At 48.8% G+C, this 22,078-nt stretch overlaps 2 protein-coding genes across 19 annotated transcripts; one reads left to right on the forward strand and one right to left on the reverse strand.

Annotated features, from left to right (window-relative positions):
- Positions 1 to 1,100: 1,100 nt before the first annotated feature.
- LOC123155951 (uncharacterized) lies at positions 1,101 to 17,636 on the forward strand. 18 transcript variants are annotated; one of them, XM_044574103.1, is made up of 4 exons: positions 1,101 to 1,433; positions 2,136 to 2,210; positions 14,747 to 14,938; positions 16,657 to 17,636. In XM_044574103.1, the coding sequence occupies exon 4, from the start codon at positions 16,817 to 16,819 to the stop codon at positions 17,483 to 17,485; it is 669 nt and encodes a 222-aa protein (XP_044430038.1). In that variant the 5' UTR covers positions 1,101 to 1,433; positions 2,136 to 2,210; positions 14,747 to 14,938; positions 16,657 to 16,816; the 3' UTR covers positions 17,486 to 17,636. The 18 variants fall into 18 exon arrangements, with proteins under 18 accessions (XP_044430038.1, XP_044430048.1, XP_044430051.1 ...); XM_044574113.1 differs by having other exon boundaries at positions 2,136 to 2,179; XM_044574116.1 differs by having other exon boundaries at positions 2,136 to 2,179; positions 14,747 to 14,838.
- On the reverse strand, positions 2,912 to 14,250 carry LOC123155950 (disease resistance protein Pik-2). Its single transcript, XM_044574101.1, has 3 exons — positions 13,067 to 14,250; positions 11,552 to 12,151; positions 2,912 to 5,051 (listed from the first exon to the last, which is right to left on the reverse strand). Exons 1-3 carry the CDS (start codon positions 14,120 to 14,122, stop codon positions 3,048 to 3,050), a joined length of 3,660 nt encoding a protein of 1,219 aa, XP_044430036.1. The 5' UTR covers positions 14,123 to 14,250; the 3' UTR covers positions 2,912 to 3,047.
- Positions 17,637 to 22,078: the final 4,442 nt, after the last annotated feature.

Consider the following 22,078-nt stretch of genomic DNA (forward strand, 5'->3'; position numbering starts at 1 on the left):
AGACTGGTGCCGCCCTAGGGACGACGACAGTTGGCGGCTTGGACTTCGAGGACGTCAGTGGTGGGTTGTTGTCAGCATGGGTGTTGCGAACGGAGGTGAAGTCAACGGGGATGCCGATGGTTGACGGAGAGCATGCCCTGGACGTGGATGGAGTCGTCGCAGTAGCGGCAGAAGAGCGCCTGGCCTCCAGGTAGAAGACGATGGCGGCGACAGCACGTGTGTTCTTGGAGGAAGATGAAGCTCCTCGCGCTTCCCCCATCGTGGCTAGCGTGCATGGTGGTGGCAGGCGGCTCGCGATTAGCTTCCTAATAGGATGGATGCGTCCGAGATAAGTTTTTTAATAGGATGGATTTGTCTGAGATTAGTTTCCTAATAGGATGGATGCACTCTGATTTAGTTTCCTAGAATATGATGCACCCGTGATTATTAGTTTCCTAATTGCCCTGGCATGGAGTTTCATATTTTCCTCCACGGTGGAGTACGGTCAGTCAATGTAAATTGCTAAGTGCACACAGAAAATGGTTTAGGTTAAGGCTAATCGTTAGATTGATTTTAGTGGGCCTAATCGTGCGGTCGTATTGGATCTATGTACGCTTTGTGGGGTGTGCTTAAAGAAGTTTTTGTTTGATTGTTTAATAGTAGTATAGACTAATAGGATGGATGCGTCCGAGATAAGCTTTTTAATAGGATGGATTTGTCTGAGATTAGTTTCCTAATAGGATGGGTGCACTCTGATTTAGTTTCCTAGAATATGATGCACCCGTGATGATTAGTTTCCTAATTGCCCACGCATGAAGTTTCATATTTTCCTCTACGATGGAGTACGGTCAGTCAATGTAAATTGCTAAGTGCACACAGAAAATGGTTTAGGTTAAGGCTAATCGTTAGATTGATTTTAGTGGACCTAATCGTGCGATCGTATTGGATCTGTGTATGCTTTGTGGGTGTGCTTAAAGAAGTTTTTGTTTGATTGTTTAATAGTAGTATAGACTATATGGTATAATTTTTGTGTACTCTCGGAAAAAAAAGAATGTGTGAATGTACTGTCCATTTAATCAGTGAAGTAATTTTGTTTTCTCTCAAAACTTTCTCCTTTTTTTGGGGAAACAATAAAATTCTCTTCGTGTGGCCTCTCTTCTCCCTTCCCGCATGTCATGGCGACGAAGGGGAAACAAACCTCACCGGCAGGAACGAGGCTGGCTTGTTCGCACTAGTTCAGCTGACCCATTAAAAGCAGATCCTTCATTAAATTAACACATCCTGCTTCTCCCGGCGACGGGCAGCGGCATCCGCGGCGAAGGAGGAGAAAGGGACGACGGGTTGCGCCCAGAGGGATGTACTACGGGGAAATCCTCGCCGCGCCGGTGTAGGGTCGTCGGAGGGAGAGGGTCGCTGGTGACTGGTGAGCTCGCTTCCCTTAGCAGCGGCCCTCGGTATGTGGTGTTCACAATTTTCTGATTTAATTCGGCAATCTGAACTAGAATTAGACCCCTTTTTTTTTGCGGAAACAGAATTAAACTGTCTAGCTGTGATGGTGGATCCCATGGTATGGCGACATTGAGGATTTCTCTGCATTTTTAGTGTATAAACTTGTGATGATCTCTTCTATTAGCATTGATGGGGATAGCAGAGGTATCACCCAGAGAAACTACTCAACTGAAAGCTGGGGAAAAACGAAGATATCCCCTGCAGCACAGCACATGTTGTATTTTTTTCAATTTCGTTTCGGCATTTAGGGACGTGCACTTGAATGACGGCACGTCATTGGTTCTGCAGCAAAATTTTAGTGGTGATTGCATTTAGGAATGTGCAGAGTTGCATTTATCAGTAAACCGATTAGTGATCTGGCCCGGCTTTTGTAACCCAGAAATGTGTGTCTTCCTCAGGTTAACATCTATAGCCCGTTTTCACATGTTGATGGACAGTGTGCTACACATGAAACGTCTGAGACTCAAAAGTAGATTGTGTCTGCCTCTAAGATGCTGCATAAACCTTACCGTGCATCGGACGATGTCTTGAAGCTTTTTTTTCTATATGCATAAAGATGCTGCCTAGCTAGATATGCTATTTCTGCTTTCATTGTATTAGAACATAGTGAGAAAAGAAAAACTAAATATGCAAGCTATTCCTTTCAGGAACGGGATGCAATGGTGCAGGTCCAGAACTTTCGGAAAAGAAGGTGGCGGTGGCTTCACCACACTATCTAGTTTGTATGTGTGCTTTAAGCATTTTTTATTTTGTTTTGCCAGATTATTAGTAAATTCGTTTCGGCTGTTTACGAGTGTTCATGGTATCAGTTCTCAGTAACTTTGATGTCTGTCTATTGTTGACATTCCAAGCTCTTAACGCTATTGCTTAGACAACAACCTCTCCATGCTTACATGGGAGGAGCTCCCTGAGAGCTTAGCTGGAACACCTCTCTTATTCTCCCGAATCCTGAAGTCCATGAGCCTTATGGGTTCAGAACAAGAAGCTTAAATGCATCGGAAACGCCCTTTAACTCTGACAGCAACAAACACCTTGCAGGCCATAGCAGTTCATGCAAAGAAACATAATAATCCATTAATTTTCACGCAATCCACGTTTATCACAGATGTCACCAATTCTATTATTATTACACTTACTGCTCAATCACGACAAAATGAAACCAGAGCACAGGTGATATGACGAAAGGGTCCAATCTCACCATGATATTTTCCATAAGTAGTACTAGCACATTTCACTTATATGCACAATCTGTTGCACACTTGAGTCTTTCTGGTACAATCAAATTGAATGCATCACAATTTCACCCGAGAAGCAGGATGAAGGGTTACCAATTAGTGGTATATTCGTAAACAGAACATAGCAATGTTGTAAACATTGAGGATTTAACCTGTATTTATAGAAAACACAAGAGGAATGCTTTAGAGTAAAAAACATATTCTCCAGTAGCATGTTCAAGCTGTATAGGGATACAACATTAGTCAAAAATACATTCTTGGGCAGGAGCCATGATGTGCCCTTTTGGATTGGCAACAATAATCAAGCTGTATAGAGATACAATATTAGTCCTGGTTCTCGAGCTCACCCACCTTCAGAATGGGGTTCCTTGGATTGTTGGCAAGCTGGGTCCGAAAGTGTTCCTCAAAGTTGCTGGCCTTGAGGAATACTTCATCTGGTATTTCCTTGAGTTGTTCATCCGGGATAATGTTTAACCATAACCGGGCTTCCTTGATGCTTGGGAGAAAGTCTAGCCCTGAAAATGCAACTTCATTCGCAGAACAACCATTTTCAGCACTTACCCTCCAGTCATTCCTGACCTGCAGTTGCTCAAGCTTAGGCATTGCTCCTTGGTCAAACTTCACCAATTTGATGTCCCCAAAGTTTCCAAACACAAGAACTGTGAGGCTTCTGAAAATCCCAATCTGGAAACGAAGCTCTTCACCCTGAAACGACTTCTCCAACAAATGCAGGATGGCCAGATTTGGCATCCTCCCAAGAACTTCCACATCACCATCATGCCCCGATAGCCTGGTGCTCCGTAAATTCAGCTTCACAAGATTCTGGAGCCTCTGGACCCATCTTGGCAGTTTGATCAGATTACCGTACAGCTTGAGGCTCTGGAGGTTTTCCAGGGGCGAGGTCATCCAGTGCAAACATTCACATAATCCAGGCTCTCCCTCTGACCGTATTGACAATGACTCAAGACGGTTGAGATTATTGATTGCTGAACAGAATTTTTCACCATTTCTCCCGTTGACGCCAGTTACTGCTAACTTGCGCAACCAGGTCAGTTTTTTTATGTCCTGAATGACTGCCCCCCGTGCAACATTTACAACCCCCAGTGTGTGCAAGCCGATCAGTTTCCTCATCCCTCTAGGAGCTAGAACTCCATACCTGTCCAGACGCTTGGCAACAGCAGGGAGTCTAGCACAGCAAGCAGCAGTACATATGTCATGGCGGTTCATGTCTTCAGAATAACCAAAACGACGGGGTGCACAACAAGCTGCACAAAGCATCACTGACCCTGAAGTCAATAGACATAGCCTGTTGTTGCCCATTGAATTTGAGAGCTTCTCTTCAAGTTTCTCATATGACACCTTTTTGTCAGTCGATTTCCTACCAAGGCGGAGATAGGTTAACATCCGAAGTTTGATGATGGTCTTTGGCAGCTTTAGTATTCTCGTATCCCTGACATCTAGTGTCTGGAGTTGCCTCAGGTTACCCAAGGAGTGTGGCAGGTGATGAATATCATCACATCCTCTTATGGAAAAATATTTTAGGTGAAGAAGCTTCCCAATGTGCTGAAGGTGGTGATCAGCTAGGCCTGGTGTGCCTTCTAGGTCCAGCACTCGTAGCAACCTCATCTTGTCAGAAATAAAAAATGGCTTCCACTTCCCAAAAACTGTTATTGATCTCACACGGGACAAGTCCACTATGCTCTCAAACTGACTTTGATCTCCCTTCCAATTTTCGCTTATAGCAAGGTGCCGAACTGTGGCCCGTCTGCTTAAGCCATAACCTTCCTCCAGTGTGAAAACAAAATTTTCTTCAGTTGACTTCTTGATGCTGATTTCACGTATTAGATCATGGACCTGGCATGCATCAATTCCTTTTCTACCATGAATTGATTGTTGAGATGGTAGGAGCATGCTCCTGCTTACGAGTTCCATGAAGTCGCCCTCTGCTATTTCCTCTGCAGACCTGCCACGCACCTCCCTTGAATAACCCTCTGCAATCCACCGACGCACCAAACGACGCCGACTGACCTCGCGATCTTTTGGAAAGATCGACATATACAAGAAACAAGGCTTAAGATAGTATGGTAGGCCATCAAAGCTTTTATTAAGGACTGTCATTATGGGCCCAAGGTCTGGATTCAGTTCCAACTCAGCACTAATATGCTCATTCAACTTCCTCCATTCCAAAGGTGTGTTTTGTTGGTTTGCCAAGAAACCACCTATGGTGACTATTGCAAGGGGAAGTCCACTGCACTTCTTTAGGATCAGCTTTGCTTGTTCAACCAACTCTGGATATTGATCATCCAAATTTGTAATCTTGCCAAATATCTGAAATTTTTACAGTTTAATATTTTTAGTACACCAAATATAAAACTAAACACACAATAGTCATCCAAATTTATACTTTAGTTTTGTGATTACAACGGAACACAGACTATGTGATTTTAAAGGTGCACACTCCTGTTATATTTGTTGGCTCCTTGGACAAGAGAATTTTCCAAAATTCATTTTGCAAAGTAAATCTGCAACTTGTGCCCTTGGTCCTCTGGCTACATATGCAGGCCAATCAAGTAACTCTAATACACCCTCCGATTCATATTTCTTGTCACTGCTTTAGTACAACTGTAGTATAAAGTTGTACTAAAGCAGCGACAAGTAATATGGATAGGAGGGAGTGCAGACTATTTGGAGCTCAATTTTTTATGAACTTCCAACCACAGTTCTGTTTTACTATTGCATACAAGACATCCTCATCGCCTAATGAATAAAAGTTTAATTAATAAATAAACTAAGAAGTACATGACCTAACATTCTAGAAGATGTCCCGTATCCACAGTTACATTCTTTCTCGGAAAAAGAGATGTCTTTGCACCTTTTGGAAAATTCTGAAACTCTACAGACCAAGTGCCAAGAGAACTTGAACCAAGGTGATGGGATTCTACGCACGCTCCCCCGCGCAACCTGAGACATGCTTTTCTTTTTCGTCTGTCAGCAATTTCTCTGTGCTCTACAAAGGTACAAGTTCAAGTCAAGAGAACTTGAACCTGTTTAGGAGTATTAGTTCTATTACTGTTGGTCTAGGTCTCTTTACGTATTCGTATTAGTCTAGATATCCTTACTTGTGCTCCAAGTCCCTTACCATATATAGTTGCCCCTTGTGCTATGCAATAGAGATAAGTTGCTTCTCCAGCATGGTATTAGAGCCTCAGGTTTAGGGTTTCATATTTACTGGACGCCGCAACTTGTCTGTTTTTCCCCAGTTGAGTTCCTCTCTCTGTCGATTTCATTCTCAAACCGATTCCATCCTCCGGTGATGCTCTCTACATGTCAGTGGTTCGCCAGGAGCGTCACAACTAACACTTGCCCACCAACCGAAGCTAGGCATTTCTTCCTTCCATTTGGCAGCAGTATCTCTGTTATGTAACTCCGAATTAGAATATGCGTATACAGTGTTAATGTTTTTTTGGTATACTAGGATTAATCTTTTCTGCTCAATTTTGTCATAACAATGATAAAAAAAAGTGTTCTTGTATGTCTGCTAGTGTTTCCTATCTTTCATACAATAATTAGTGAGCATTAATCGAATGGATTACCTACTCCCATCTTTCCCATCCACATATATTTGTCCCTGTTCCTCTAACCCCACCAAGTTAGAGGAACAACTTGTGAGTGTCTACTGCTGTGGCCACCCAGTCCTTTTTTTCGAGAAGTTTGGTACAATCCTCCTAGGAGGCAGGTTACAGGGCAATGACAGAAAAATTAATGGACATCCCAGGTTTGCGGTAAGATGGCACATAGGCCCGGAGCCCCAGTTCTGGCCCATAGAGCAGCCTCGTCCTTGATCATGGCTGTTGAAGTGTATATGTGGATTGACTAGCCCTTTTGTTATGACCGGCATATTAGGGGTTTAGCCGAGTGGGTTGTGGCCCAAGTTATCTTATCATTATTAGGGGCTTAGCCCAATTATCTTATCGTTATTAGGATCGTTTGCTTAGGAGTCAAGTAAACCTCTCTATATAAGGAGAGGAGATGTATCAATCTAATCAAGCAAGAAGCAATCATTATTTGCTCGGCTTCCCGAAGGGAGCTGGAAGACCTAACCCTAGCCGCCTCTTGCGCCGCCGCCTCTTCTTCATCGCGCCACGGCGCCCCGCCGCCGGCAGCCGCGATCGCATCTCCGTCAACCCCCCCCCTTCCCGTACAACCTACGCCCTAGACCAGGTAGGATCCTAGCTCCTACCAATTTGGTATCAGGTAGCTCGATTCCAATCATGTCTGCACCACCACCCAACCCGCCGCTGCCCGTCACCACCATGCCGCTGCCTCTCTCCACTGCGCCGCTGGACTCCACCGCCGGTGCCTCCACCGGCCGGACGCCGCCGCCCTCCACCGCCCCGGCTGTTGCCATCTACTCCCTGGCGGAGATGACCGGGGTCCTCAACGACCTCGTCACCGCCGTCCAGGGCATACGCCTCTACCTGGCCGGGCCCTACGGGCAGCCGCTGCCCTTGCAGCCGGCCGCCGCGACCGGGCCTTGCAGCCGGCCGCCGCGACCGGGCCAGCCGCCCTGCCCTGGTACGCGGCCACCACGGCGCCGATCGGGCCTCTACACCACCACTGGCCCGGTCAGCCGCCAGCCGCCGTCGCCCCCCACTGGTCGCAGTGGCCGGCTCCGGTGATCGCCGCGCCCCCGACGCCTCCCGGGTCCGGGCACCCGCAGCCCCAGCTGCCGGCCCCACCGCCGCCCACTGTCGCGCCTCAATAGCCACAGTGGCCGGCCCCGGCCCTCGCTGCGCCCCCGACGCCTCCCGGGTCCGGGCAGCCGCAGCCCCAGCAGCCGGCTCCATCGCCGCCCGCTGCCGCGCCTCAATGGCCACAGTGGCCGGCACCGGCCCTCGCTGCGCCCCCCATGCCACCCGGGTCCGTACCGCTGCATCTGCCGGCCCCGCCCCCGCCCAGCACGGGGCCTGGGTCACCCACGCAGGGAGGCGTACCAATCCAGCAAGTGCGCTTCCCGCCGTCACCGTCCCCAATACCGGCCTGCCTGACCGGATCATCGCCGCCACCCGTCTACACGTCGGCTGGAGACCCGCCGACACCCACTCTGCAGTTCGGCGATCCCTCCGGCTCGGCGGGGCACTCCGCGGGCCGCAGCCATGCTGATTGCGCGCCCCAATCCTCGCTGCTTCGCACCTCCGAGCTAGTCGGCCACGACGCTCCGACTCAGACACCTCCGCGGTTTGCCAAACTGGACTTCGCCACTTATGACGGCATGGAGGACCCCCTCAACTGGCTCAACCAGTGCGAGCAGTTCTTGCGGGCAGCGCACCCTCGCTTAGGAGCATACCTGGCCCGCCTCTTACCATCTCCGCGGCGCGGCACAGACCTGGTACTACGCCCTCGAGCAGGACGAGGGCAGCATGCCCCCTTGGGAGCGCTTCCGCGAGCTCTGCCTCCTTCGTTTTGGGCCACCGATCCGCGGGAGCCGCTTGGCAGAGCTAGGCCGCCTTCCCTTCACCTCCACGGTTCAGGACTTTGCCGACCGTTTCCAGGCCCTGGCATGCCACGCGTCAGGCGTGATGGCGCAGCAGCGGGCCGACCTCTTCGTCGGTGGACTTCTAGATCACATTCGCGTGGACATGGAGCTTCGGGGACCCCAGGATCTCCAGACGACCATGTACTACGCCCGCGCGTTCGAGCGCCACGCGGTGGCCATCGAGCAAGACTCACCGTCCCGGGCCGCTGGATCGCTACCCTGGCCGGATGTTCCCATGCAGGGTCGGCCTGCTTAGGCTTCCACGGCACCCCTCGCCGCGACCACGGCGCGCCCGTTCCGCCGGCTCACCTCGGCCGAGCTACTCGAGCGTCGCCGCCAAGGGTTGTGCTTCAACTGCGACGAGCCCTACACGCCCGGCCACGTCTGCCCGCGACTCTTCTACCTGGAGGCTGCAGACTACATTCCGGAGGACGCCGTCGCCGCTGACCTGGCTGCCCCAGCTGTCATGAAGGTGTTTGACGCTGGTTGATCACCTCGAGGAGTTCAGCAAGCGCTTCCCCACCTTACAGCTCGAGGATGAGCTGTTTGTGCAGGCGGGGAGAAGTGTTATGACCGGCATATTAGGGGTTTAGCCGAGTGGCCCAAGTTATCTTATCATTATTAGGGGCTTAGCCCAATTATCTTATCGTTATTAGGACCGTTTGCTTAGGAGTCAAGTAAACCTCTATATAAGGAGAGGATATGTATCAATCTAATCAAGCAAGAAGCAATCATTATTTGCTCGGCTTCCCGAAGGGAGCCGGGAGACCTAACCCTAGCCGCCTCTTGCGCCGCCGCCGCCTCTTCTTCATCGCGCCACAGCGCCCCGCCGCCGGCAGCCACAATCGCATCTCCGTCAACCCTCCCCCTTCCCGTACAACCTACGCCCTAGCCCAGGTAGGATCCTAGCTCCTACCACCTTTCCATCAGTTCAGACTTTTGGTTGCATTGGCGAGTGTATGAAGCTTAGCATGGTATTAGAGCCTAAGGTCTTGAGTTCAAGTCCTGACTTTCGCAATTTATTCAAAAATTGTTGCTGCCCCCGTTGTGTCCACGTATAGGCCTCTTGAGCCATATCTCTGAGTCTATTCATGTGTTGACTTCCCCTGCGTCACATGTGAGAGGGGGTGTTAAAGTGTATATGTGGATTGCCTAGCCCTTTCCATCAGTTCGGACTTTTGGTTGCGTTGGCTAGTGCATGAAAAGCTTAACACTGGCGACCGGGGTGTTTATTGAGGGTCGTTCATCGTCGAAGACGCAATCGTTGCAGTGCTTTGAAATCATCCAGGGGACGAGCATGGTTGTGGACGCAAGGCCTTTGTGCATGGGCTTCGGGGTGCTCTGCCTGGCCGAGAGCCACCAATCATGGAGTGTGGCGTCATAGTCGGGCGGCAGGCAAGAGAAGCGCAGACATGAGAGGATCGCGTACTACACCTGCCGGTAGAATGGGCATCCCAGGAGCAGTGTTGTATCGTCTCCGGAGCCTGATCGCAAGGGGGCAGCGTTGCGGGTGTGGCAGGTTGCGGCGTGCGAGGCGGTCGACCATCCAGCAATGGTCTAGGTTGGCAAGCCAGTGGAAGAGACGAACATGTGGCGGCGTCCAGCACTTCCAGTTGAGCCTCCAGGCCTGACATTGGATGGAGCCGTGGAAGGTGGCCAGGTAGGCAGAATTGGTCGAGTAGTCGCCATTCACGCTCCACTTCCAGCACAGACTGTCTGGCTCGGCATTGAGAGCAGTGTGCTCAATCATGCGCTAGAGGTGCAAGTATTGGCCTACCTCTTGAATGCCGATCATTCCGTGGATGTCGGATGCCCAATGGTTCTCATGTAGGCCGGCCTCGACCATCCTGGTTTTGCGGTGTCGCTTGGGGATGCAGGCATACAGGAGCGGCGCGACCTCCCCAGTGGCGTGACCGTTGATCCATCGGTCCTCCCAAAAAAGGGCGCGCTGCCCATTGCCCACCGTTGTGGTGGTAGACGCGAAGAAGAACACGCGTTCCTCGCGCAAGAACTGCATGTCGAGGCCGCTCCAGCCCTTGCCATCGTTGACGCGGCTGAGCCATAGCCATCGTGCGCAGAGCGAGTCCGGTACGCTCCAGATCGTGGACACCAAGGCCACCCAGGTGGATAGGACGGCAAACGCGCCGCCAGTTAACGTGGCAATTGCCACCGTTGGCCTTGGTGCGGCCCGCCCAGAGGAATCCGTTCTATCTTTTCCAAGAGCTTAAGTGTCTTCTTAGGTGGCGCCAACACTAGTAGCTGGTGAATAGGGATCGCGCTCATGACGGATTTGACAAAGGCGAGGCGGCCCGCCTTGTTCATAAGCCAAGCCTTCCAGGTGGGCGGCTTCCCGGCGACCTTGTCGACGAAGCATGCTACTACTCTGGTGAGGCCAATTAGCGAACCATAGCCTAATCCATGGCATCCTATGTTGGAGTGCGATCATCTGTGCCATGGTGGTGTGTTAATCCTACAGCTGTTAATCTAAAGGAAGTAATACTAGCATATAATATCTCTTTGGGCCAAACTTGCCAACTCTTAGAATTAGGACTTTGGCAGTGACTATGGACTGGCATCAGGTCGGAGTCTATGGAAACATTTTAAAATTTTACTCATGAAATGGAAACACTGTTGAAACATACACAACATAAAAGTTCTAAGATGAAAACACTTATTCTAAGTTGTTCCCATGTAACAAAATTGTGATGTGGAAACACTTTTTTCATGTGATGGAGGCACTTTCCTTGTTCAATTGAAACTCTATTTTCCTTCCAAAAGCTAAAATCAGACTACAGATGTAAAACATTTCCCTAATACTTTTGACTGAAGAGAGGACAGTAGTCCAAACAGATGGCTGACGTGCATAGGCTGTACCACATATGGTTTGGACTTTAACCAAAATTTGAATCCGGGGATGTAACAGCATGCCTGCCATCATCATCCACCAGGTCCTCGATGATAAAACCTAATCCAACCATCTTATTATTGTTTCTTGCTGGCCCTCTGGCCCTTTGCTGGCCAATGCCTTCCTTCAAAGTGTATGGTTGATCGGGTGGAACCGCCTCAGCCTACACTGAACCCTACCATTGATGCCTAGGACATCAGAATATATGGCTTCTTTTTATATTTTCAATAAATATATCATGTAACTAATAGTTAGCACATGCGTAACAATCATCTTTTTTTTTTCTCTGTGACCTGACACATGTGTACAAACAAACCATATGTTATCAGAACCTACAACCTGCCTTTTTCGGTCAAATAAAACAAACAAACCATATGTTATTGGTACCTTCTGTGTGAAGAGGTCAAGGGCATTTTTGTATACCAGCCCCTGGAGGTTGTATATATTCTTATGCCTCTTCGAACAATGCTTCGCAATATCCTCTTTTCTTGTGGTGATTATGATCCGGTTTGCTGTGCCTGTTGGAGGAAAATGTTGTTTTATAGCGTCCCATTCCGTGGTGGACGAGAGATCATCAAGAACAACCAAGTATTTCCTTCCTTCCAAATACTGGTACATGTTTTCCACATCCTTTTCTCCAAACTGTCTAGATAAGCTCTCAATGAGCTTTCCCCGATTGAAAGGATGCATTATTGTGACAAAAGCAGACTTCTCAAACATGCCACTGAGCTCTTGGCTTTCATAGACATCTCTGATTAGTGTTGTTTTCCCAAGACCACCCATTCCGCACACAGAGACCACCTCAAGGTGTTGGCTATCACCATTTGTAATTATTTCAATAGTATCAGATTTTTCTTGGTCACGTCCGATGGGCTCAGATTCCTTCAAAACAACTAAGCTCTTCCTGTACAGAGAGTTATTATTATACATACAGGATATATTTGAGCTAGATCCTGTTTCCACCAGATCTGCTGCATCTTGAAAACTCTAGACATAAGAAAACAATGATTAGGCGCTGCTTTATTTTTTCACTGGACAATCTTTAGTCAAGTGCTAAAACTTTCATAAGTTTATGTAATCTTCAAAACTGAACATGTAAACAATATGAAACATGTCTAATTGCGTAACCATGTGGGGTAACATCGCCTCTAAAAACTTTAAATCTCCTTTAGGAGTAGTGTCCAGGGTAGTTAATTATCCGGCCTAGCAATTACCGAGGTTCACTATCCCCTAAACTAGTTGATGTGAATGAAGATCATGTTAGCACATAAAGTTCTTGATGGCCCTTCTTGTAATTCATGTAAACAAAAACGTGGTAGGAATTGTATTCTCCAGATTAAAATAATAATGCAAGGCTATTCAATTTAATTAAGTGTCTACGGTTGTGGATTCAGAATATTTGAGATATTTTGCATTTTACAATTTGGAGCCAAAATTAGGGAAATTAAAATCAATGCACAAGTATGATTTGGCCTGGGTGAATTAAATAACGTAAGCTCATGGTCCTTAAATGGAATATCAATGAAATGTTACCCGCGAATGTATAGATATATGGACTTATTGATCTATATAAAAATTGAAATATCAAATGTAAAGACTACTACTCCCTCTGTTCACTATTATAAGATGTTCTAGCTTTTTTTCTAAATCGAATGTATGTAGACGCATTTTAGTGTGTTTGGTCACTCATTTCAATCCGTATGTAGTCTATATTGAAACAGCCAAAACATCTTATAATACTGACCGGAGAGGAAGTACTTTACTAGATTTGGCAACCTATTGATTGCTTCACGTTATTGATGGTGTTCTTTGTTACATTGGTTCATGTGTACTTAGTTCAGCAAGCCAACAAGAGGTAGCATTAGTAAGATGATATTCGGCAAATCAGAGTTTGAATGTCACCTTCTCGTAGAAAGCATGAAGATCAGCAAACAACTGCCTGTGCTCTGGTGCTACATTCTCCGGCCCTACGCATAAGCTTGCAACTTCAACTTGCTGTGCCGACACTACGATTCGGCTTCCTTTCTTGCTTTGTGGGAAGCATGTTATAATGCGATCCCACTCTTCAACGGTGTGTATGTCATCAATCACAATCAGGTAACTCTTCTCACTGATATATGTCTTGAATTCATTAGCCAAATCCTCCTCACTCATCATCCCCATCTTTCTCAGAACTTGGGCATCTGCAGGATTTTTCTCTGTTTGCTTGGCCTGCTGAAGATAATGTACATAGAGCTGCCGGGCAATGCTTTGCAAGAACTTTGTCGAATTGAAGGGTCGCACCAACCTGATCCAGGCAAAACACTCGAATTTCTTGTGTATCTTGAGATCTTCGTAGGCTCTTTTGACGATGGAGGTCTCTCCAAGACAGATAGCATTTGTCCTTGACACCGCAATGACTCTAAGGTCATTGTCCTTCTTGCTGATGAGCCGAACGAGAGCCACTTTTGCCTTTTCATGCTGCCGCCTTACTTCGTCAATGTCAGACATGGTTGCACTGGCGACGGCCAACGACTGCTCATCAGCGGAGATTGGCTTGGATGCCTTGATGAGGTGGTAGCGCAGGTTCCTCTGGCTGACATCCTCAACCTTTGCTCTGAGCTCCTTCATCTTCTTGGCCACGCGCCGCCGGTGCAGCAGCTTGCGAGGAAAACGCCACCAGGACCTCCTCACCGTGACACGAACAGCGAAGTCCTGGAGGCAGTCCTCGACGTTGTAGGCAACGTCGCGGACTTGCTTCACCCAGATCTTCATGACCCTGTTGTGGCTGTCACGGTCGTCGTGCGCGGCCATCAGGAAGCCCTGCATCATCTCGAGCTCGTCGGCGATGAAGGTCTGGTCGCGCTGGATGCCGAGGTGGAGGGCAGCCTCCTTTGCGATGGCAGACTCGGCGTAGTGGATCGCCCTGTTCAGCACGGCCCTGGTAAGGCTCGTCACTGTCTCCTCGATTAGCCCCATGAAGCCGTTTCCCTCCTGGATCGGGATCTGTGTGCATATATTGGGCTGGTACTGCTAATGCTGCTGCTGGTGGCCGTGGGAGTAGAGGTAGAGAAGCCCTACAAGGCTACAATGGATGGTTTAGAAGAGGAGCTCCATCAGCTACAAGACCGTGCGTGTCTCAAAGTTAACCATTGTTTGGTATATAAGAAAAATAGAAGAAAAGGAGGACTAGAGTCTGTGCTCCATGCTGTGCGACCAGAAGGAGCTCGTCGTCGGTGCCAAAGGTTGCCCCGCCGGACCGGTAGGCTGTGCCCCTCAATTTGCCGGGCATCTTACCTTCCAAAAACACGAATCCGTGTCAGACAACAATGCATTATGAAATTATTGAACATGAAAAGATAAGCAATGGGCACCTCAAAGTTCACTTTGAGGAGTTGTGAACCAATCTCTAGGAGCATGCATGTGATATGCGTGCATATACATGTAGATTAAGGATCCTAATTAAACCCATGGTGGCTGGAGTGGAGCATGAGAATGGAAAGAAAGCAACCCTTGTCTCTGTGGTGCGGCTCCTTTATTATGGGAAATACCAAATAGAATGCAAAGCCTTTACTGATCTTTCTGTTGCTCTGTGCTCTGCAGGCTGGGCGGTCCAGGACACACCGGGAAAGCAGCTCGGCTACTTACAGGAGAAGCATACGATGCCTGATCACTCCTACACAAATGGTAAGCAGGTGAGGAGTTCATTGCTCAAACAAGCATATCACTGGCCGGTACAAAGTGCTTTACACCACGCAGGCTTTGCCCTGATCCTGATGAAAGCGGCTGGTGTAGGTGAGGTTTGAAATTTGAATTCTCTTCTTTCTGTCGGTGCTCTAAAGTGTAAACACTTTGCCAGGATAGCAGGGTTTGTGTCTATTCTGGTTGTAGTACTACGTTGCTAAACTAATACTTGCATTGTAGTATGTGCCACGCCGGATTATGTTTCGTTTCAGTTAAGTACGACAGAGGAGTACTCCCACCTTGAAAAGAAAAAACTCACGAACAGCGTCTCAGTAGAAACAAGTGGATCAGTGCCTTGGCTCAGTGGTTGGGCATGCGGTTATGCAGCCTAACAATCCAAGTTCAATTCCTAGAATTGACAGGGGGTTTTTCCTCATTTATTGAGGGTTAAGATTGGTCTGTGGTGGAACCACCCATCAAGAAATATCTTGATACTCATTTAAAAAAAATTGAGGACCATATTTATATTGGTACTCATACTAAAATGGTTGTATGCATCCATAATTGGTGCAGAGGCCGGGAAGTGAAAATCTCTCCCATTTTAACCCTGTTTTGAGGCATCTACTGTCGCCGCTGCCACTGGTGTTGGCCGCGGCGGCGCCCGGTGCTAAGGCGCTGAGGCAGGAAGAGGTGGCGGCAACCACTCAAGGCGGTTGGGGCACCTCGGGTTGGGGGCTTCACACCGCGGCCAGGGCAGCTCCCTGACCATGTGGCGGTAACCGACGACCCCATGGCTGGTGGTGCTGGCGATGGTGGGCATGGCGGCAACCGCAGATCTGGATCCCATCCAAATCCGTTGTTGATTCTTCACTTGGATGGTCGGCGGCGCGATGAGGGCTCCGGTGAGGGGATGGAGGATCTTCGTTTGAGTACCGGCGGCGAAGTACGTCTTTTCATGGCGAAGCTCCATGTGGTTTCAGCTAGCCGTGAGATCGGGACGACGCGGCTTCCAGCGAAAATCGCGCCTGACTGCGGTCTTGGCGGACGATGGTGGCGTCTCTAATGTTGTTTTCTTCTCGAGGCATCGTTGTTGCAGGTCAAATCAACTCGATCGGGATGTTTCAAGGGAAACTCTAGATCTAGGCCTACCGGATCGGACGATGACGGCGCCTTCGGTGTCGTTCTCCCTCATGGGGGCATCGTCTTGGAGCAAGTGCTGGCTGGAGGGGACAAGATGAGAAGCGGTGTTAAATGTACCGCAAGGCCGACTGCGGATCCCGACGGCATGGCGCTGCGGTGTTTCGGCGACGGGCGTGTGTGGATGGATACGTGCAGGATGATGCCGTTGTCTGGCGCCGGCGACAGGCCTGGCAAGGTTGGTGCGTCAGTACCTGCTCTAGAGATGGATCGGTGTAAGACGGCGGCAGCGACCTCTAAGAGTGCGTCGGACCGGTACGTGACCCAGTCCCGGCATTGTGGCTTGGCTGGGGCATCCGGCTTTAAATGTTAGACTTTGGTGCGATGTCTGTTTGGTATTCGGTTCGGACATCTGCATCCCTTCATCAAGGAGATAAGAGTAGCGAGAGGTGTTGCCAAGATGATAGCTTCATGCTTACTTATGTACTACTTTGTGGATAATTATTAAAATGGCTGCTGATGTGAACCTAAAGGTTGTAGTGTACTGCGGGCTCCGGTGCTTGTAGGCACAGATCTGGATGTAGTTTTTGCTTTTGATGTGCTTTGTACTAGTACTATCTTATATAGTTATGAATAGATCGAAAGTCTCTAAAAGAAAGCAGCTCAGCCTTTGTTTATTTTTCTCTTAGCAGATGATTTGATGATGAGGAGCACGTGCGTGCGTGCGTGCTTCACCCGCGTTGAGGACCGAGCGACGCCCGATCGACGCACGCGTACGCACACACCTTCCCTTGGAGATTCCACGCCACTGCTTTGCGCGCACGCCACGCCACTGCAAAACCTGGCCCGAATATGCACTCTCAGTCCGTCGGGCACTCAGACCCGGTACCGATACCGAGTTACTGTCGCATCGGCCACTCTTTATACATAACCTCAAGGAACAACACTAGCTCAATCCTCCTCCATCAATCGCGTCAGGACCTAGCTCTTCTTCCTTCCTTTCTCCCACAATCTGCATACGGGACGAGGAGCAGCGACCAGCCGGCCGGCAGCATGGCGCCCCCGGAGTACGTGCAGATCGTCGGACAGGCACAGCCGGCGTGCGTGACGGCGCCGCTCCCGGTGGTCTGGCTGGAGGGGGACGTCCTCGCAGAGTACGTGCAGTTCCTCAAAGAGGCCGAGGAGGCCGCAGCACCGCCGCTTCCCGGCGTCAAGTGGCTGGAGGGGGACGTCCTCGCCGAGTACGTGCAGTTCCTCAAAGAGGCGGAGGAGGCCGCAGCACCGCCGCTGCCCAGCGTTAAGTGGCTGGAGGGGGACGTCCTCGCCAACTTCCTGCAGTTTCTCGGACAGGACGAGCAGGTCGTGCACTACGGCAGCGACAACAGCAGCAGCGGAAGCAACGACGGCGACTCCATGTGTGAGGACGAAGATGACGACGAGGAGGAGATGGCGTATCTGCTGCGGCACATCACGAGCCTCCCGGCGTTCATGGCGCGCGCGGCGGCCGCCACCTCGGTGTAAGATTAATCGGGACGGCCTCGTTCGGATCAAGAGATCTTAGAGATGGTAGCTGCTTGGTTACTTCCTCCTGCTTTCATGTGTGTTCTGTAACAGTGCCTTATGCCTGATGAAAAAGAACAAAGATGAAAACGGCCTAATTTTATCCGTCACACATGCGTGTTACCACTACTGCATGCCTCTGTTTTTTTATCATGTTGGGTCAGAGAATAATGCATTTTATTTGGGATTGCTACTTTCTAGTATAACGAGAAATGAATATGAAGAGCTACTCAAGCGCTTGGGTAGAGGGCAAGGTCATAACTGAAAACACAGAAAATCCCTAATTCACTAAGCAGTGTACAACGTTTGCAACCGGTAGATAAATCAAACGACATGTGGCTCCGCGATACTGTTATGATAAGTAAGTTTTGTTTGGGCAGATGTTGCTACCAGCTTTTTATTATCTCATGTACTCAACGATGTAACACTGCCACAATTTTAAATAAAGTGCCATGTGGCTTTCCTTTAAAAAAAAAGGATGATGTGGCTCCGCGCGTTGTCGCTAGAATCATGTTAAAATAAAATTTACATGTAGATTCTAAAAACAGTAAAACCAAGCAAGAGTGTCCCTGCGTTCGGGCAGCCAGCACGATCTGGTTTTCCCGTTTGCTCCCCTCATCTCAATCCCCTTGTTGCTGCTGTCGGATGACGCCCGTATGGCCAACGGCGGCGGCAGGACTTGGGGCGGATCTGTATCGGCTCGAGACAAAGATGGCAGCGTGGTGACGTGCAACAGTGGCAGTGAAGCAATGCAGACGTGGGGAACACGGATGTGGTTGCACGGCAGGCGGACGCCCCGGTCTTGGTTGGGGGCTTCTTTCCCTGGTCCAGCACATCATCGACGGCTCGGTTCCATCACCTTGCCTCACACAGAGTTTGGATCCCGTGCCCCCACACATTGCCTTCCTTCTTCGTCTACCTCTGACATCTTAGTGACAACGAGGCAGAGGGTGCAAGGAATGGTTGGAGGCATTTGTGTTAGCTTTAACACCCCCCCCCCCCCCCCCATCTCAAGTTTGGTTTGTTGAAGGTGGTTATGTGATTCAAAGGACTGAGACGGTGTAGATGATTTGGCAGCGACGATGGCGGCGTGATGGCCGGTGGTGACCTTAGAGATCGTAGTTGTGCTATAGTCAATGTTGCAGAGGCATTGGTGCACGTGTGTGCGAGTGGGTCTGCTGCTAATGACGTTTCCTTTGAGGTGCGACTCATTGGCATGGCGGGACAGCGGCATCCCCTGACCTTCATTAAAATCTAGCAGCAACATCTGCTCCTGATGTTTGGTGGTGATGAAGGCCACTCAATGCGCCACGATGTTGTGCTCCTTGGTGCCCCGCGTGGCTGGCCTGATTGGCTCGGCAACGGGCACCTCTTGGCGACGGATGATTCCTGGATCAACGGCAGAAGGAGACGGGTGTCATAGCCTCCTTTCCGCGTCATGGTGACATCATGTGGTTACTCATGTTTCACAGAGGTCACTTGGTGATGTCCATGTTAGGAACTACGCACCATAGAAGGGCTCATATTACAATATCCCGTGACCATGGGCATGTGCATGCTCTTCAATGCAACATCGCCTTCTTCGACAAGTGGTGGCGGCAACATAAGGTGACTTTGGCTTGGCGGTGCTCTTCAGGTACGAAGTCTCGAGCTCCAGGTGAAAACCCTAGGTCTGACTATCGATGGTAGTACTTGGCAGTGGCGGTGTTCAAGCGCCGCATCCTTGTTGAAGTCATTGCTTTGGAGATAACTCAGATGTGCTCTCTCAGGTGAAGACCAAGGATCTAACCTTCAGTGTTTGAATCCGGAAACAACAATGTTACCATGCTTGAGGCGTTGCTTTTGAAGAACCTTTCTCGTAGTTCTTGTGTTGCCAAAGACGGTGGATGGTGCTGCTGCTTATTGTTTATGTGTCGTTGGTCGCGTTTGTTGTCTTTGTTTTTTCTTCTTTTTTATTTTCATCCGCCTAGGCATAGCTTCGATCTTTGATGACTTCGCTCATTGTCGGTATGATCTTTCGTGTGGGTGTGTTGTTGTTGGTTGTGTGCATCCTGGTTATGCACATGCCAGGCATATGTTCATTGTGTTTGTATCCTCTTGATGTTTCATTTTGAGTGAATAAAAACTCTCTTTATTGGGGGGGGGGATGAAGTACGTGAAAAAAGATGTACAAAAGCAAACGTTCGTACATACGCACATGCACTCACTCATATGGATGCATGCATGCACACCCTACCCCTATGAGCACCTTCGAGTGACTGAGGCGGCACATCATCTTGAGATTGATGAAGTCATGATAGATGCATTCGTAGTCTACGGGCACCTCTCCTCATGCAGCGAGGCACCAAATCGTCGACGACGATTGAACGAGTCGCCGCCCCGTCCGTCCACCATTGGTGCTAGAGAACAAGCGCGACAATGTCATGACCACCAATGCCCCCCCCCCCGCCGTGCGCACCGCATTGACCTCCGTGGACCCCCCCCCCCGTGCTCCTACGATCACCAAAGAGGGCGCCTGCATCAAACCCGAGCCGCCTAGCCACCGTCTTCCCAACTCCGGCGTCGCTGCGACTGTCATCGCCAGTGACCTCCTCCCTGCTGTTCAATCTCGATCCGGTGATTGAGATTAGATCATTTCATTTTGCGGAGGGGTATGCACTCACGACTGATATGTCTCCGCCATATCTACTTTTCCTAACACCTTTTCTCTTGTTCTGGACTCTAATTTGCATGATTTGAATGAAACTAACCCGGACTGACGTTGTTTTCAGCAGAACTGCCATGGTGTTGTTTTTGTGCAGAAATAAAAGTTCTCGGATTGGAACAAAACTTTGCGAGGAATTTTTATACAACAAAAGATAATTTTTGGAGCCAAGAACCACCGGAGGGGGGCACCCTGGGTGGGCAAAACCCACCAGGCCCCCCCCCACCCTCAGGCGCGCCCAGGTGGGTTGTCCCCACCTGGTGGCCCCGCAGACTCCAACCCTGATACTATAAAATCACATTTTCGGAGGAAAAAATCGTGGAGAAAGAATTATCGCATTTCACGGGAAGGAGCCGCCGCTACCTCCTGTTCTTCACCGGGAGGCCAGATCTGGAGTCCGTTTGGAGCTCCGGAGAGGGGGATCTTCAATCTTCATCATCATCAACCCTTCTCCATCGCCAATTCCATGATGCTTCCACCAGGAGTGAGTAATTCCTTCGTAGGCTCGCTGATCGGTGAGGAGTTGGATGAGATTCATCATGTAATCGAGTTAGTTTTGTTAGGGCTTGATCCCTAGTATCCATTATGTTCTGAGATTGATGTTGCTATGACTTTGCCATGCTTAATGCTTGTCACTTTGAGCCCGGGTGCCATGATTTTATATGTGAACCGTTTATGTTATCACCATTATATCTATGTTTTAGATCCGATCTTGCAAGTTATAGTCACCTACTATGTGTTATGATCCGCAAACCCCGGAGTGACAGAAGTCGGGATACTTTCCGGTGATGATTGTAGTTTGAGGAGTTCATGTATTCACTATGTGTTAATGCTTTGTTCTGGTTCTCTATTAAAAGGAGGCCTTAATATCCCTTAGTTTCTAATTGGACCCCGCTGCCACGGGAGGGTAGGACAAAAGATGTCATGCAAGTTCTTTCTATAAGCATGTATGACTATTTACGGAATACATGCCCACATTATATTTATGAACTGGAGCTAGTACTGTATCGCCCTAGGTTATGACTGTTATATGAATATCATCCAAAGAATTCACCTATCCAATGCCTACGAATTTCTCTTATATTGTTTCTGCTAAGATACTACTGCTACTATTACTATTGCACTTGCTACAAAATTATTGCTATCATTGTTACCATTACTATTGTTGTTGCTACTACTATCAAAACTATCATACTACTTTGCTACTGATCACTTTGCTGCAGATAATTAATCTTCAAGTGTGGTTGAATTGACAACTCAGCTGCTAATACTTGCAAATATTCTTTGGCTCCCCTTATGTCGAATCTATAAATTTGGGTTGAATACTCTACCCTCGAAAACTGTTGTGATCCCCTATACTTGTGGGTTATCAAGACCTTTTTCTGTTGCCGTTGCCGGGGAGCATAGCTATATTTGTTGAGTCACTTGGGATTATTATCGAATTATCACTATGAAGAATCTGAAGGATGCTAAGACTAAGATTTTTTTCCCTCCAAGACGAGGGAAGGTAAGGAACTGCCATCTAGCTCTGCACTTGATTCACCTTCTATTATAAGTAGACTTGCACCACCACCACATGCTATTAATCCTTATATGTCACAAGTTATTGATGATGCTACTTCTGCTGTGAATGATACTCATGATGATGCTAGTACCTTGCTTGATGATAATCTGCCACTAGGTGAATTTCTTGATGAACAACTTGCTAGAACTAAAGCTTTTGAGAATGTTGAAACTAATGAAGAGCTTGAAACTGAAAATCTTGAAACACCTATTAGACCTAGTTCTCCTAGATATGAATTGCCCAAAGTGCCTGAGGGTTATGTTATGGATGAGAAGACAACTAGAGA

This window comes from Triticum aestivum, chromosome 7B (assembly GCF_018294505.1).
Source record: "Triticum aestivum cultivar Chinese Spring chromosome 7B, IWGSC CS RefSeq v2.1, whole genome shotgun sequence".
NCBI lineage: Eukaryota > Viridiplantae > Streptophyta > Magnoliopsida > Poales > Poaceae > Triticum > Triticum aestivum.

What these genes read in the sequence shown, in the direction of transcription:
- LOC123155950 (XM_044574101.1), bottom strand. Translation starts at nt 14,122, where the DNA reads ATGGGGCTAATCGAGGAGACAGTGACGAGCCTTACCAGGGCCGTGCTG. An exon ending in TTCATGCTTTCTACGAGAAG is followed by an intron (nt 12,152 to 13,066) that starts GTGACATTCAAA and finishes TCTTATGTCTAG; the next exon opens with AGTTTTCAAGATGCAGCAGA. An exon ending in TTGACCTCTTCACACAGAAG is followed by an intron (nt 5,052 to 11,551) that starts GTACCAATAACA and finishes TAAAAATTTCAG; the next exon opens with ATATTTGGCAAGATTACAAA.
- LOC123155951 (XM_044574103.1), top strand. Translation starts at nt 16,817, where the DNA reads ATGCACTCTCAGTCCGTCGGGCACTCAGACCCGGTACCGATACCGAGT.